Source organism: Hydra viridissima, unplaced genomic scaffold (assembly GCF_058129835.1).
Source record: "Hydra viridissima isolate aposymbiotic clone 2 unplaced genomic scaffold, HvirCarnegie_v1 scaffold_9, whole genome shotgun sequence".
Lineage (NCBI taxonomy): Eukaryota > Metazoa > Cnidaria > Hydrozoa > Anthoathecata > Hydridae > Hydra > Hydra viridissima.
Window position 1 is genome coordinate 17,337,501 of NW_028324308.1, and position 17,938 is coordinate 17,355,438.

At 30.9% G+C, this 17,938-nt stretch overlaps 2 protein-coding genes and 1 pseudogene across 4 annotated transcripts in view; all 3 read left to right on the plus strand.

Annotated features, from left to right (window-relative positions):
- The window catches only part of LOC145192920 (protein kinase C alpha type-like), an 18,638-nt gene extending 14,415 nt beyond the window's left edge, over positions 1-4,223 (plus strand). For both annotated transcript variants that reach the window (XM_090097162.1, XM_090097163.1), the window contains 9 exons: positions 1-82; positions 382-555; positions 949-1,040; positions 1,431-1,493; positions 1,712-1,850; positions 2,253-2,333; positions 2,418-2,525; positions 3,128-3,268; positions 3,375-4,223. The exon at positions 1-82 is cut by the window's left edge and continues 68 nt beyond it. In XM_090097162.1, the coding sequence (XP_089953288.1) occupies positions 1-82; positions 382-555; positions 949-1,040; positions 1,431-1,493; positions 1,712-1,850; positions 2,253-2,333; positions 2,418-2,525; positions 3,128-3,268; positions 3,375-3,524 (1,030 nt within the window). In that variant the 3' untranslated portion in view covers positions 3,525-4,223. The remainder of the gene's footprint in view (positions 83-381; positions 556-948; positions 1,041-1,430; positions 1,494-1,711; positions 1,851-2,252; positions 2,334-2,417; positions 2,526-3,127; positions 3,269-3,374) is intronic.
- LOC149884326 (uncharacterized) overlaps positions 1-17,938 on the plus strand; it is a 395,582-nt pseudogene that overhangs the window by 246,828 nt on the left and 130,816 nt on the right.
- Positions 12,529-15,163, plus strand: LOC149884336 (nodal homolog). Of its 2 annotated transcripts, XM_090099191.1 has the most exons (3): positions 12,529-12,800; positions 13,853-14,781; positions 14,889-15,163. In XM_090099191.1, the coding sequence occupies exons 1-2, from the start codon at positions 12,632-12,634 to the stop codon at positions 14,737-14,739; spliced, it is 1,056 nt and encodes a 351-aa protein (XP_089955317.1). In that variant the 5' UTR covers positions 12,529-12,631; the 3' UTR covers positions 14,740-14,781; positions 14,889-15,163. The 2 variants fall into 2 exon arrangements, with proteins under 2 accessions (XP_089955317.1, XP_089955315.1); XM_090099189.1 differs by having other exon boundaries at positions 12,530-12,800; positions 13,853-15,163.

A 17,938-nucleotide genomic window follows, 5' to 3' on the forward strand; every position in this document is an offset into this window, starting at 1 on the left:
AATCAATGCTGCGTTAAAGGAGCACTGGAAACTAGAAGATTTTACTTTTTTGAAAGTAATTGGCAAAGGGAGTTTTGGAAAGGTTTGGTTTGTTTTAATTTTGATTTAATTTATTTTCTCTGTAGTATAAATAATATTATCAAGTATACTATTTATTAAATATAAACATGACATAACAAGACAAAACATAGACATGGTCAGATAAGTCTATAGGAAAGAGAATCAGAGAGTATTAGAAATTTATAATACTTGTTTTATACTTGTATTTTAATTTTAAAATTGCTGAATAAATTTTTAATGTGTATTCCAATAGTCTTTTATGTTGATTAGTCAATAGAAGATTGCTTAGTAAGCATTAATTTTTCTAGGTATCTTTTGTAGGTCATGTTAGCCGAAAAGAAAGGTTCTGATAAAGTTTATGCCATCAAAATTTTAAAGAAAGATGTTGTTCTTCAAAATGATGACCTGGAATGCGTTTTAACAGAAAAAAGAGTTTTAGCATTACAAGGAAAACCAACTTTTCTAACAGCACTACATTCATGTTTTACAACTGTGGTAAGGATATTTAAGTGCTTAAAAATAATGAAATCCCAAATGTAATCCCAAATAAAATTACTCAAACAATAACACATTACTATGTGGTGATGTTATTGTTTCAAGATTTTTCAAATAGTTTTTCCAACTCATATCTTTAAAGGGTCTTAACATAAGATTTCAGAACAAAATATAGAAACTTTTCTTTGTTTATTATGTTAGTAGTATATTATCTGTTTTAGACCTCTAGTTCTTTTTGGAAACTTTCAGCTAAAGCAGTTTGGGTTTCCCTTATCTGCATTTTAAAAAAAATTAAAGTATTTTAGTGAGATTTTAACTAATTATTGCAAGTGTTAATAAATTGAAAACACCTGCTAAATATATGTTATCATTTTTCCCTAAAATTTTTCTCAGGATCGTTTATATTTTGTAATGGAGTTTGTTAATGGAGGTGATTTGATGTTTCACATTCAGCAAGTTGGAAAGTTCAAAGAACCTCAGGCAGTGTGAGTAATTAAGCTTATTTTTGCTTTTGATTTTTACCATCATTTCAACATTTTTGTGATTACAACAATTTGGATAAAGTCAACAGCAGTTTTTTGCAGTTGGTTTTTTGCAGTTGGTTTTTTGCACTTTTAAAGTAAACTGTTATACTAATGTCTTCAAAAAACTTCTATATATTGAAAAGTTGAGATTTGTTTTTTTTACTCAAAACTTTTCATTTGCATTTCTATCATTTCAAGCATTTGTTTTCAATTTTTTTTTCCCTCTTGTTTCTTTAAATTCATCTCACACCTATGGCTACTAGCATAAGCCTGTCTAAATGATGATATTGTAATTAAATTAAAGTCTGCAATTTTCTCTAGTGATGAATGTTTTTTTTTTTCATAAAATAGATTTTATGCTGCTGAAATTGTTGAAGGGTTGTTATTCTTGCACAAGCGTGGTATAATTTACAGGTTAGAAAGTATTTCATTTTAATAAAATGAATACAGGAATAATAAAAGTAAAGAAAATATACAATATAAAAATTATTTTGAGTTCTATAACGATTCACGTTTTATCTCATACTTCAATGTTGTTTTTTTTTTCATATTTTATATAATAGCCTTTTTTTTTCATATTTTATATAATAGCCTTTTATAGAGAATCATGATAAACATATTTTCTTTTACAGGGATTTAAAGCTGGACAATGTGATGCTTGATCACAGTGGACATATCAAGATTGCAGACTTTGGAATGTGCAAAGAAAATATTTTTCCTCCCAAAACAACCCGTACATTTTGCGGCACTCCTGACTATATTGCCCCAGAGGTATAAAATTGATTTAAGTTCTTCAAATGTTTTGTCAAATTTAGGTTAACATTTTTATACATTTATTTTTAAAATAGTAATTACCATTTTAAAAATTGTTAAATTGAATTTACCCTTATTTGAAACTTTGCATTTTGTCTACATTTATTTTTTGCTTTTTTAAATTTATGTTATGGCTTTATTTATCAGTTTAAAGCTTTATCAAATGACAATATAGTTTAAATTAAAAAGAAAAGCACAAAGGTTTGAATTGCATGTAACAAATTTTCATTAAATTATTTGTTTGTTGGTAGTAGATGTTCCTTTTAATTAATACTAATTTCGATTTATGTTGAAATATATGAATTTCTCAATACGGTGTAGGAATTAAGTCATCAAGTCTGCTTAATATTATTATTTTAGATTATTGCATACCAACCTTATGGTGCTTCTGTTGATTGGTGGGCATTGGGAGTCTTGATATATGAAATGTTAGCGGGACAGGTTAGTGTTTGCTTTCATTTGGTCTTCTTTATTTGGTGTTAAGCTTGTCTATCAGACTGCTATTTTACTTTTTTCCTTATTTAGCCTCCTTTTGATGGTGAAGATGAAGATGAGTTATTTAATTCGGTTCTGGAGCAAACAGTTTCATTTCCAAGATCTTTGTCTAAAGAAGCTACTTCCATTATAAAAGGGGTAGGCGTATAAATCATAATAGTCAGTGTATTGCTTTAAAAATTGTTTGTCTTGAAAAAAAATGGTTTAAACTCTTCGGTCTTTCAAATCAAACCAAAGAGCGATTTTTTTAGTTGTAAAAGTTTTTTGCCAGTAAAAAAGAAAGCTTTTACACAAAAGAAGATTAGGAATGTTTCGAAGACTCTCTGCAGTGAAGTTTGACTGAGAAATATTGTAGTAATCTTAGCTTGAGCTTATGTCTGCTCTTTTTTTTCGTACGGTGAATTGGTTTCTCTTGTCGATTATTTTTAGTTATTATTTAATTGCTCGTTTTTTAACTATTTTTGCTATTATTTTTAATTTCAAATGACTCAACGTAGTTTTCTTGTTTACACAAATTGCATGATTTTTGTGTTTACACGGATCGTGTAATTTTCTACCATAATTAGGTTTTGATTTCTCAGTCTATCTGTTTTTTAATAAACTTCTTTTAGCAAAAACAGTTAAAATGCAATTTCTCTGATGTAAAAACTTGTTTCCGTGTTTAAAAAAAAAAGGAAACTTAATTTGCTAAAAATGATTTTCTCAGTAACTTAATTGAAAGTTATCTTCTTTAAAAATAGTTTTTGACGAAGAATCCTAGTCGTAGATTGGGATCCGGTGACACAGGAGAGCAAGATATCCGTGATCACGTGTTTTTTAAATATATCGATTGGATAAAGTTGTTCAAAATGGAAGTCCAGCCACCCTTTAAACCTAAAGTTGTAAGTGTATTTTTGGAAACGAAGATGTGAACATTTGCTAAGGATCAATTTAAGTTTGAGTAATGTTAATTCTGTCGAATACAAAAACAAAATTTCTTTTCTCTAGAAATCGAAGCGATCTCACGATAACTTTGACGCAGAGTTTACTGATGAGGCGACTCGCTTGACTCCAGTGGATAGAAATTTTATTCAGCAAATAGATCAAAGAGCTTTCGAAAATTTTTCCTTTGTTAATACTAGTTTTCCAATGCAATAATATATTCAATTTGAACTTATTTAGGAACATCATAATTCATTTTAATTATTTTCACTGAGGACCAATAGTGATTTGCTCTTAGTTTTTCCTCGTTCTGAAGAATGCTCACTCGACTCGGTTCACGTTTATAACGTACAAACGATCTATTGGATCGTTTCTATAACAATAACGTGTTTTAGTTTTTACTTTTATTTTCGTAGATCTTTTATACAAGTTTTTTTTTTCTGATTACTTCTGATTTTTTTCTGACAAATTGTCTTATTTTTTAAAGCTTTCTGTCTGTCATCAATAATATATAGAGAAAAAATAAATATCAACGCTTATGGATGTTAAATGAACACTTCACAGATAATTTTTTATTTATTTTTGTAGCACCATTTTTTATGTTTGAATAATTTATTTGGGGATTTGTTCGTGGCGTAAAAACGCGCCATTTTTATTCTGACCAAAAAACTTTTACGGCAGTAACGAAGGTAAAAGTTAATTTTTTCGGTTTGAGTTTTCACAAAGTATCTGACATGTTTTTATGAAATATCTGATATGTTAGCTGTAGTATGTTGCAGCGTAATAATTTGGATGCACCCCGAGATGCATCTCTTTAATTTTTTGTACCTCGCGTTATTATACTTTAATTTAATTTAATTGTGAAGCATGTTTTGTTTATATTCTATGAGTATCCATTGAAATATCGACTTAAAATTTCCGATTAATTTTTCTTAGTGTTCTGAAGGGTAAATTTTAAACGAGAAACCGGGTGGGAATAAGACAATTCAACAATCAAACTGGTTTTCCAAGTCATACTTCAAGACAAGTATCGATCTGTCTTGAAACCAATTTTCAAAATTGAAATACGGTTTTGAAATTTAAAGTTTCATTAAAGTAAAAAATCGTTAAACCAATAAAGAGTGATGAAAAACATGATGGGAGTTCAAAAATATATTTACACATTTTATACATTTATATATGCGAAAAATTAGACTTTTCCCATTTTCTTTTCAAATTACACATTCTAAACGTTTTGGAACCAAGGAACTCAGCACCAAGTTTCCATCAGATATTACAGAAAAATCATTTGTAATCTCTTTGCAATCTTATAAAAACTATTACAATTATAGCAAACATGATATCAGTTAACTATTATATATATAATTTAATTAAACCTATGCCTAATAACTATACGCGAATTATCAACAAACTCTAACTCATTTTAAAAAATCGCCGCGCAATTGATCTGTTAATTTCTTCGTGTGATGAATTGTTTCGTTTTTCAAAACTCAAAATATTCTATTTGTTCAAACTCTAAATATATTTTGTTATCAATTAAATACCATAAAATGCAACAATAAAATATAAAAGCTTCTTTTGAAAGCATTTTCTTATTCCTTCAGCGATGTTAGAGAATAAAGATCTTGAATTTTATGATAGATATATATTTGCATCCATAGCTGCGATAACTCAAGATTTTCATTTTCTGAAAACATCGCAATAAGCACACATCTTCGAACTTTCTTGACAAACGTTAATTAAGAACTAAAAAAATTTAAAAATGTTATTTTTGGAAAGTACTTGGCACTAGCCATCAAACGTGCATAACATCTGGAGCTCTATTTTTTTGATCTAACTCATTTTAAAAAATCGCCAACGAGAGAGAGAGAGATTTGTAATATCTATTTATTTATTTAGAGCATCCCCGATGAAGAAAAGTAAATTTTGGCAAGTTACTTTGAAAAATTGACTCTAAAGGTGAGTTTCCACTCATCCGTTTTTACTACGGGAAAGGGAAAGGGATAGGAAAATTAATCACTTGAGCATGCGCAGTTTGTAATTTAATTTTGAAAATTACTCACTGCGCATGCTCACGTTAGTAATTTTCCCATCCCTTTCCCTTTCCAGTAGCTAAAACGGATGAGTGGAAAGTCACCTTTATGATTTTGTTACGTTTCTTAAATAAGTCATCAATTTAACGATTTCGTTAAATGAATGATTTTCAGAATGAAAATAAGAACAGAAATAAAAAATAAATACCGAAATTTCTTTTATTCAATTAAACTTGCTACTTTTCATCTAAACATTATTATCATGAAATCCAATATTGCCAACCTAGCTGACCCAAGAATGCCACTTATATGGGGTGATAGTGTACACATCCCAGGGTAACCTGGTGCAAATTTTGAAATCTTTTAGGTACGTCTGCGGGAAAAAAAGTGACTTTGAAGTTACAAAAATGGAAAAAATTTACCTTCTTTTTTGACATAGCAAAACCGCTATAAAATCCATACTATTATTCATAGACCAATAAAATTTGGTGGCAATGTAGCCTATGCCAATACCAAAATTTGGGTAAAAGTTTATCCCAATCCCTGCAGTATAACAAAAGTTATGGTAGTTTTAGTGTTGATTTTTTGTTGATTTTTTCACCTCCAGTGCAAAACTTTACTAATTACTGCCTATTACAAGCCCCCAGGCCATAATGTGGGTAACACATGTGCTCAAGTTGAATATACCAACAATATTGTAAAATAAGGATTTTGATGTTTTTACAAAAATTTTTGGTTTCGGGGGTCAAAACTGTTGTTCTTGAATGAGCCCTATTTACACCATATGGACCTTTTTCTATATAAAACCTTATATGACAGTACTATTAGTGCCCCAAAAGCTTTCTTTTAACTAAACTACTACCTTAGAAGTTAGTTGAGACATTTTCACAGATTTTTTGATGAAAATTATAAAAAATCTTGACATTTTTTACTCTAGTAAAATGGCGCTTGTTCTACACATAGATTTAGCCCTGAGGATTTGTGAGCAAAGCAAAGAAATGTGTTGAAAACCTTTTGCATGTGACTTTTAACTGGTCAACATGTATTGTGTGTTGAAAAACCCATTTCATACATAAAATCAGCTAAAAATGTCTAGAATTTCTCTTGTGTTTTGTTTTCAAAATCATTATCAAATGTACAAATTGTAAAGTTCAATAAATTTACACTAACAGTGAATTAATTTCTAAAATTTATTCAACTCTATTCTTTTCTTGTGATATCTTCACACTCTTTAACTTATTTGACATGACATTTAAAGCACTGGTTAGCTTACTATTCTCAAAATGAACATTTTTTCTACTCTATCATAAGATATGCTTAAATTCAGTTTCAAAGTTTTAAGTGTTTTAATTTTAGTCTTGCTCCATTTTTGTTTTTACAATGATTAGAAAAATAAAAGGGTTTTTCATAAGAAGAATTAACAATATCAACCCATCATCACTTGAATAAGAGCGTACATGATTAATTTGATTTTTGCTTTGATTTTGTACGCTGTGACGTACATATCGTAAAAAGTTAAAATCATAACATGACTTTGTTTTTGTGGCACTGAACTGAAACGTTTGCAGAAATATCCAAAATTATTAAACCTTTCACTTGAAAATCGTTGTTTGTGGTAAAAAATTTTGTTTTTCATTTTTTATAATATACAAATTGTTAGGCTGAAGTAATTGGATTGATATAGGTAAATATGTAGCTCTACATATAGCAATATGTTATTTATTTGAAATACACCTACCTCAATGTGACGTATATGTTTTTGTATTAAACTCACATTATCAAAGATGGCAGGATTCTAAAGATTATCATTATCTTGAACTCCAATCAAAATATATCTAGGCATCTCTTATGATGACATTACAGAGAATCCTATAGTAATGTTAACAATGAAATAACATTGCCAGAATTCTTAATGTTTGTCTATCATATTCTTCAATTTCATATTATAGCTCAATTTGTTTAGGTACACAGCTACAATCCACTGACTCCTTAAGATGCCAAATCAGGCAAGAAACCATGAGCAGAACAGAAAGTGTGTCTGCATGCTCTGCCTTCAAAAATGAGGCCGACAGATTACTGCTTTTCAGGCTGAACAAGTTTGTTGTATTTACCAGACAAATCTTGATGGGTGTGACTCTTGTGTGCCTCAAGGTCTTTGTGAATCATGCAGAACTGCCTTAAGACGAAAAGAGGAAGGAAAGGATGTTGCTTTGCCAAAGTTGTTTGATTTCAAATCTATCCGAGTCAGAGCTAAAACACGTAGTCATGTGTGTGACTGCTTGATTTGCAAAATTGGACAGTCTAGGTTCCCAGAAAAAGTTGAACCTAATGAAAAAATGAAAGTAAATCAAATACCAGCTGTGAGATACAGTACCTGCCTCAGCCCATAAGGTAAAGGATTACCACATCATTGTTCTCAGTTAGAGTTCAGGGAAAATATACAAAAATTGGCTTCATTAGATCCCAAAGCTGCAGAACAGTTAGCATCCAATGTGATTGAAAATAAGATAGCATCTCCAAAAGCCACAATTCGTTTAGCAAAAGCATCTGGAGGTCATCCACTCCCTGTTACTCCAGGTACAATGCCAGCAAAAATTAGTTATAATATTATAACTTTGTAAGTGATTAATTATAAAATAATTGTTTTTGTAATTTTTGTTTGCTGGAGGTAATAAATGCAAATTTTCTATAGGGTCAAGTGCAGCAAGATCACATTCTGCCACATCAACATTGACAACCCAAGACCTCATCAATGTACAAATTAACACTGGCCTCTCCAACAATGGGATCAAAAAGTTAGTGAAAACTGTTCATCAGTCATCAGACAAGAAGATGGTTGAGCCCAACTTTTATGCCAATTTTCAAATGGCTGATCAACAACTGAAGGAGTTTTTTACTTTTACAGACTTAAAAACCACAGATTTCAAAGGTTGTGACACAACCCATGTTGTTGTTCATTGCAAAGATTTGTCTGTTCTGGTTAGTCAAGTCATTCAATCTAGAAAAACTTCAGGTGGCTACTTTGTCAAATTAGGAATTGATGGAGGCAAAGGTTTCCTCAAGTTTTGTGTCAGTGTTATTGAGAGTTCCACAGAACAAGATAAATCGAACTCACCACCTAAAAATCGACTTTTGAGTTCCAGAGCGGCAAAAGCAACAAGTGTGAAAAGACAAATTCTTGTAGCAGTCTCTGAAGATTTGCCAGAAACTCATTCTAATATTCAAAAGGTCTGGTCACTCATCAATGCAGATGCTCTGAAGATGATTGTTGCATGTGACATGAAAGTTGCCAACATTATTTGTGAACTTCAAACACACTCAAGCATGCACCCTTGTTGTTGGTGTGATATTGACTCAAAGAACCTTGCTTGCAGAGTCAGTTTAAGAACACTTGGCTCAGTCAAAAGAAATCTCAAGTCTTTTGAAAAATCGGGTGGAGTGTTGGCCAGGGCCAAAATGTTTGGCAATGTTGTTCACAAGTCAATTATCAATGGACCTAAAGATACACTGATTCTAGACATCATTCCACCAATGGAGTTACACCTTCTTTTGGGCACAGTCAATTAGCTCTTTAGAATTCTCAAAACTGTGTGGTCTGATGCTGAAAAGTGGCCAGCCATGCTTCACATTCACCAAAGCCCGTATCATGGCGGACACTTTGAAGGCAATTAATGCAGAAAATTGTTGAAAAATGTTGATGTTTTACAATGTCTTGCTGAAGAAACTTCCAACACCCAAGTTCTTGCTGTCATTGAAGCTTTCAAAAAGTTTAATTTGGTTGTAGATTCATGCTTTGGAAATGTACTAGAAAAGGATTTTTCTGTCAAGATTGATCAATTTAAAGCTACATATTTGGCAATCACACTTGGAAGCATTACGCCCAAAATCCACACAGTATTCCATCGCATCAAGGACTTTGTAAACATAAAACAATTGCCCTTAGGACAATTCAGTGAACAGGCTGTTGAGACTGCACATCAAGATTTTCACCAGCATTGGTCAAGATACAAAAGAGATAAAACCCACCCTAAATACAAAGGAAAGCTGTTCAGTTGTCTTGTGGATTTGAATAGTAAACACCTTTAGAAAATAATGAAAAGTTTTCATCCGTTCAGCTTCATTTTAATGGAATAATTTTACTTGTTAGAAGAGAATTTAAGCTCATAAGGAACTCATTATAATGAATTATGGTCAATTTCAAATAAAATATTTAAAACTTGTCCCAATCTTATGACAAAGTTTAGTGCCGTTTGAGAATAGTAAGCTAACCAGTGCTTTAAATGTCATGTCAAATAAGTTAAAGAGTGTGAAGATATCACAAGAAAAGAATAGAGTTGAATAAATTTTAGAAATTAATTCACTGTTAGTGTAAATTTATTGAACTTTACAATTTGTACATTTGATAATGATTTTGAAAACAAAACACAAGAGAAATTCTAGACATTTTTAGCTGATTTTATGTATGAAATGGGTTTTTCAACACACAATACATGTTGACCAGTTAAAAGTCACATGCAAAAGGTTTTCAACACATTTCTTTGCTTTGCTCACAAATCCTCAGGGCTAAATCTATGTGTAGAACAAGCGCCATTTTACTAGAGTAAAAAATGTCAAGATTTTTTATAACTTTCATCAAAAAATCTGTGAAAATGTCTCAACTAACTTCTAAGGTAGTAGTTTAGTTAAAAGAAAGCTTTTGGGGCACTAATAGTACTGTCATATAAGGTTTTATATAGAAAAAGGTCCATATGGTGTAAATAGGGCTCATTCAAGAACAACAGTTTTGACCCCCGAAACCAAAAATTTTTGTAAAAACATCAAAATCCTTATTTTACAATATTGTTGGTATATTCAACTTGAGCACATGTGTTACCCACATTATGGCCTGGGGGCTTGTAATAGGCAGTAATTAGTAAAGTTTTGCACTGGAGGTGAAAAAATCAACAAAAAATCAACACTAAAACTACCATAACTTTTGTTATACTGCAGGGATTGGGATAAACTTTTACCCAAATTTTGGTATTGGCATAGGCTACATTGCCACCAAATTTTATTGGTCTATGAATAATAGTATGGATTTTATAGCGGTTTTGCTATGTCAAAAAAGAAGGTAAATTTTTTCCATTTTTGTAACTTCAAAGTCACTTTTTTTCCCGCAGACGTACCTAAAAGATTTCAAAATTTGCACCAGGTTACCCTGGGATGTGTACACTATCACCCCATATAAGTGGCATTCTTGGGTCAGCTAGGTTGGCAATATTGGATTTCATGATAACAGTGAGCCATTAGAAATTTTTACGATTTTAAAAACCGCGAAAATATGCTTTATACGAAGTAATATGATTTTGAAACCCGTCTAATAAAATTTCATACAACTTTTAAAGATTTCGAAACACGTTCATTCACGACTTTTAGCGACGTTGAAGATTCGCCTTTGACTTCGAAACACGTCGACCTCGATTGTTTTATCTCTAGTACTAAGTTCTAATTGACTTTTATGTTTTCAAGTTGCAAAATACTTAAATTTAGATCTACAGATTTGTCATTTACTAACCGTTGTCAAGCTTAAGCAGGGGTAAAATTTTTAAAAAACATCTTTGAAAAATAATTACAATGGGAAATTCTTTATACAAATTTTTATATTTTACAATACTAATCATCTGTGACATTTTCAAACAAATTTGATAAAGTGAAAAAAAAAAAATAATAATAATAATAAAAATAAAAAGAATTGTTCCGAAACTCTTGCACACTGTTAAACTTACAAATATTAATTTTCTTTCCTTTTTTTTTAATACAAAATTCAAACTAATAATATTATGTTTTACTGCTACATCAAAGTCATCCCCTTTTTATTTACCATGAAATTCATTTTTGCTTCAGTCTAGTTGTAATTTTAAAGTCTAAATCATTCTTATGGGCTTTTGAAAAGCTTGTCCTACGAAAGAATGTATTTATTCAAATTTCATGTAATTCCTCTTTTATCAGAATTAAGTTCCATTACAATAAATTATTTACTAGAAATGTTACTTATTATTAAACTTGAATAGGCTTTACAAAAATTAAATATCATTTTTTAGCGTTTTAGCAATTATCAAAAGATATTTGGTCAGAAAAAACGCCAAGTCTCCCGTTTCTATTGTAAAAACCACTTTCTTAAGTATACCCTTCGAGATTCGTAGCAAAGTGATAATATTAAGCATTTAATTTTGAAACTACACATTTTAAATTTAGTTTTTTGTCAATTTATTTGGATACCAACTATAAATTTGTAACTGTTTTTTAAAAAATGTTTAGATGATCTTCTAAATATCCTCTAAATACTTTTATATAACAATAAAAATAGATATTAAAAAAAAAATGATCAAAAGGCTGGAATCATGCTAAGAGGGATGAAATGCTTAACAACCCTTAAAAAATTTAAATAAGTTTAATCAAAACAAATCTTTTACTTAAATTTAAAACCTACATAATCATACCAAGGGAAATTACTATGGCAAATCCAGTCCGTATCAACTTAAGACCTTTAGAGTAGAGTTTTTCTCGTTCCATGCGCTAGGGAAATTGAGATGTTGCATCTTTGTATCGCAGCAATTTATGAGCGGAAGAAACTAGACGTCCATCAAATGTCTCGTCTTGTGAAATCTGTAATTTGCAGAACACATACTTTCTACAAAGTTTTTTCTGCATTACGCAATATATTTTTGTTCAAATAACAGAAATAGATAATGTCATCTCTATTACGAAAATTTACGAAGCAGGGTTCTCAAGGAATAAATAGCAGGTCTCTCATGGAAAAAGGTTTTCAAAACTGCCATAATGGAAATTTGATTGTGCTTCAAAATACAAAACTTATTGAAAAAGGTTTTTAAATTTAACATAAAAGGAAATAAATAATAACCATGAAACGAAATTGAAAATGCTATTTTATTTATCAAAAAGCCTTTTTTTTCATTTTGATGCTCTTTCAAATATCTTTTCAGCGCACAGCTGTGATGTTTTAAAATGAATTTTGTGACTTTGCAGGTTGAACATTGCTGTTTTACTTTGAATGACTTTGATTGTCAGTTTTTTCTGACTTGACATAAAAGCAGAGTTTCCCTACTATTTTCTTAAAGCATTATGGGATTGAACTCTAAAATATCACTACAATGGCTAATCATCATTGACAATAATTATGCCAGAACTCACATAAATGGATTTAATTTAAAAAACTCATAAGAGTGTAATAATCTTGTCGCTTTACAAAAGCTTGGCTTCTTGCTGTGCGCGGTGACACCTTAAAGACAAATGAGATTCCATTTTATTTTCACTCTGATTTTTTTAAAACATGCTAAATGCAAGTTTGAAATACCCCAATTCATGTGGGATCTCTATGACGTCAGGGCCAACAAAATTGGTGAAAGCCGTGCAAACGATCCGTATTTGGGAATGACCATTCGCTGTCTGTTTGCTCAAAGTAAGTTTCTTTTATCAGCCTTTTTTTTTCTTTCTTTTTAAATTAAGATAAAAATTACACGAATATAGTTATATTTTCACATTGTTGCTCCAGAAATAATGTTATTAGTAATTATGCTAAAATCGTTATAAATAGAAACATGTGTAGACAAACAGTTCTATTGCGTAAGATTTTGCTTTCATTTAAACTCAAGAATTATATTATGTTTGAGTTGGTATGAAATCTGGTCTGTACTAAAGATTTTGCTTTGTTTTTGAGCTTTTTTTGTTGTTTAAAGATTTCTTTTACCTGGAGTCAGCGACACGATTTAAGTAAGAGCACTTGTTTTTTAATTAAAAACTAAAAAAATCTTGATACGATAATTAAATTTTCAGATTACAAGAATGGCGCTCTCACGAATTATGTGAGTGACGCTCTCGCGCACTAAAATGACTTTTAGCAGTAGTTTTAAAATAAATTCATTTCAATTTCAGATTATCTCTGTAAACATTCGGCGACATAAGAAAGACAAACTATTATTGAAGGATAATTAACCTTTATGGTGAGGAAGAGGGGCCGCTTCATATCAAACATTTATATTTTAAAAAATGTTTTATAGATCTAGTTGCTTGCGAGAAAAGGCTCGAGCATTTTAAAAGTCTAGCATTATTGTTGTAAATCTCACAAATTATTTACAAGAAAAACTTATTTAAGAACACAAACTTGCTGATAAACTTGTTCGCCAGATTTTATAAAGGTTTATGAAAACTAGGACTCTGAGCAGAAATAACCTTATCCATTATTCAACGTACAAATTTTTGATGACACATTTGATTTATTTCTCTGCGCAATCAAATGAATATGCGACACTTTATAGATGAATTTGTTTCTAATGCAATTATATTTCACGGATGTTATAATGCGGGCTTATTATTCTGCTTTATATTTAAAAGCAGAATGATAAACCACTTTGAAAAAGGTTTTGTTTAAATCTGTAGCTTGGTACTTTGTTGCGTCTCCTGCTTTAAAATTAATGCAAATAACTTAATGCTTTGATAACTTAATCATTTTAGACGTTTCTCAGAGTGCTTCTACGAACAGATTTCTATATCGTTTCAAAGTGACAAACAAAGACAAATATACGGTAATCAACAGAGTTCAGCTGCGAGCATTCCGAACACGGTCACCTGTGAAACGAAAAGTTGAAAACAAGTTTGTTTTAGCAGTTTTAAATGTTATTATTGGACCTTTTAACGTATCCTCATCAATCATAATTAATTCTCAGGGTTATGGTTGGTTATCTTTTGATTTGACCAATCAGTTTAGATGGCTGTATTCCAAACTAAAAAAACGTACGAAAGATACATTAAATAGCACCGAGATATACGTTGAGATAAAGCTGGAACCTTCAAGCACCTACCAAACTTTTAGGTTCTCAACGGATGCTAGCAACACCATGGGAGCCTTACTAGTTTTTTACTCCAAAGAAGGTAGTGAAATATCTAATAAGTTTGAGTTGGAGAACGTTTTGCGCAGTGAAAAGAAACTAAAACCAAACCGTTCAAACATTTTCAATATTGTTAGTTCAATTAGGAAAGTGCGGCTTGAGAGAGAAGTAAAACGTTTCTCCAAAGGTGGATGCCGTAAAAAAAATATGCGCATTAAGTTTAGTGATTATCCACAGTTAAGAGACATTATATATCCGGAACAAGCAAACCTCTACCGATGTGTTGGATCATGTGCTATGCCCTTCGCAAAAGATTCCAAAATTAAAAAATCATCCCGAGCCTATTTCCAAGAACTGATCAGCAAAAGTGGAAGAGGCAACAATCGCGCAATGAAATTACCAAGCTGCTCACCTGCCACCCTTACATCAATGACGTACATAAGATTAGAAAGTAGCCAAGTAATTTCCAAAACGTGGACTGATGCCATCGTAAAAGAGTGCTGGTGCCCTTAACGCGAAGCGACAGAGTTGATCTCTGTCTAAAAAGAATCTTAGGTAACTGCTAAAGTTCAAATTTAACAATACGATAGATTCTTTCAAAAAGAGACACTTTTAATTATAAAGTCAATCTAAAAATGGCTTTCTTCTCATATAAATTAAAGGTTAACAAGATCTTCATCAGAGACGGACAAACCATGAGGAAGGGAATATGCGCTTGAATTTTAAGGAATGAAAGGAGTTTTACAGGTCTAATTTACATTTTTAATGATAAAGATATTTACAAGCAAATACTCATGCAGCAATATTTAAAGCGAATTTTGTTTTACAAACAATCGATTAGCTAATGAAGAACAGAAGGCATGAGGAAAGATGAAAAGCTTATGTTATTTAAAAATTAATTTAGACTAACTTTTGATCCGATTATATTCATTTTGATTAGAAGTTTATTTTTACTTCTTTCAATGCCTTCCACTTCCTTTTCAACAACGAATCGTGAAAGTTGCTAAAAGTAAAACTCTTTTGGTTATTTAAACAGGTTCTTTTAGATCATTAAAATTTAGATGCCTTCTTTTTTTTTTTTGTTACAAAACTGGATGTCAGTTTTCTAGACGAACAAGGTTCGCAACAAACAGTTCGCGAGGTTAGAGTTACTTTGTTCTATCACCTATTTTAACAGTTGGGAAAAAATGAGCTATTAATTTTAGTAAGTAATGATTACTTTTAAAATACGCTATATTTTAGAAAATTTTTTCTAAATAATTTGTTTAAACATAAATTACGTAAAGTATAAGTTATTATTTCTTTAAAAATTAAAACTAAAATTTTAAACAATCTTTGCTTTAAGAAAAAAATCAAAAACTTTCTCCCAACGTTTAAACTTGGAGATAGAACAAAATAATTCTAACCTCGCGAGTTGTAAGTTAGGAAATGGGGGAAGGTAAAAGTTTAGTAGTCTATAAATAAACAAAGTTCTAAGATTTGAAATAAAAATATTTAAATAAAGATAATACTGAATGTATTAGTATCTGGTGATGTTAAATTGAATAAGGGAAGTTCCCCAATGAGCACGCTACGAAATATAAACGTTTTATTCACGTATTTTATTCGGAAACACAAATAAAATACGTGAATAAAACGTTTATATGGCGCTAATTTACTTTTCTACCCCCCTATTTTTATTTTTGATTATGATAGAGAATTTTATCCTGATTAAGAATCGTATAAAAACATACACCTGAAAACCAAAGGAAAGTTCTCTAATTTGATGTTGAAGTGTCAAAAAAATATACCAAAAGTGCTAATATTCGCCATCTTTTTTGAAACACTACTAAGTTAATAATTAATGCCGTAAACATGAAACTATTCACTTCGCGAAATCCTTTACTTCGCGGTGTTGTTGCACAACAACAGTTGAAAATTGTTGAAAATAAAGCAACCAAAGATGGCATTTGATCTACAAACTTCACAAAATTGTTAATCACAGATAAGTCCTTAAGAACTTATATGTGATTAATAATTTTTATCAATTTTCAACTGTTTTCAACAAATTTTCAACAATTTTCAACTGTTGTTGTGCAACAACACCGCGAAGTAAAGGGTTAAAAAGACTTTATAGCCCGGTTTTTATTTCGCTAAAACATTAAATGGAGAAATTTGTTATGTATTTTCTTTTTATTTTAGTATTTTTTTCTTGAAAAAACTTCAAATTTAAATAAGTTTTTTTCTTATTTTCATATTATACAGATTTTTTTAAAAATATATTAATGATTTTAGATAAAAAAATGTTACTATATACAAAAATATTATTCAAACGGGATATTCATCTACAACTTGGTTCCAAAAGTGAAAATAAGAATGTTCTTTAAAACGTTGCGCCCACATAAATTCTGACAAACAATCGGGAATCATTTTTCGATTTTAAAACATAGCTTTAAATTTGGCTTTGCTTCTTTGCCACATTGCCTTAATACACTGTTTGTTGTAACATTTGTTGCGGGATCAACAAAAGGTAAAGTATGGTTTACTGTACCATATTGAAAACCTTGCACTGCTAAACCTCGGTATGCTGCCCACATATCGCTCCATATTTCAGTTCCAGGACGAATCCATTGTATAATGATGGGTAGTAAGGTTGCAGTATCGCGGTGCGCTGAAGGAATGAGTAACCCTTCTTTAGTCGCTATATCGTACGCACCAAAAATCCATTGATCTTCTACAATTCTACCTCGGTTGTATTTCCTTCTTGAAAAAAGTGATTTATCTATTTCCCCTATTGAACCTGGTTCTCCTAAATGCACACGGTTGTTAAGGAAATAAGTAACGGCAATGTCTCTACAAAATTGATTCCAATCAGCAACAGTTTTATTGCTACCAATTTCTAAATCCTTTTGAATGTCTTCTACTAAAAGGCCACGACTTTTTCCGGCCTACGAATCCAAAGATAGGTAATACCTATTATTTGCCAAAGTTTCAGTTGAGATCTTTCAAAAAAACTCCCAATACTAATACTTATTTTCTTTTTGCATTGTTTTCGCATACATCTCTAAATCTTTCCATCGACATTATGACTATTTTGTTCATTGCACTGGATGTTACATCGAGGACCAGTGGCGTATCTAGGGTAGGGCAGATAGGGCACGTGCCATGGGCGCCAGCCTGAAAGGGGCGCAAAAGAGGCTTGGTTGCGATACAATAAGCGAGAATTATATAAAATAAATTAAGAAATAATATATCATATAAAATAAATATATTATATAAAATAAAGTTTGTGTCATCATTTATTAAAAAATTGTAATTAAGCACTTTATTTGGGGGAAGAGGGGCGCGAGATCGGTGTTTGCCCCAGGCGCTATTTACCCTAGGTACGCCACTGTCGAGGACAGATCATATTGATAGCAAGTAAACCAAACTCCCCGCACCAACGGATACACTCGTTATTATTGTTTTTAAACCTGCGACCAATTTCCGGTAAATTAAGGCTATCAAACTCAATAACAGTCGGTCGTCTAGCATTCGCCATTTTAATTTTAAAACATAAATAAAGAAACATTTCTTATAGAGAGAGTCTTTTATAATTACATTTTGTTTTTTGCAAATTTTTGCATCGGAATTTTCATGAATATTTTCTGAATTTTCATGAGAATTTTAATTACTTTTAAACTACAGAAACCAGGCGGCGTAATTAAATAGTGAAATTTTAAAGTGTTATAAA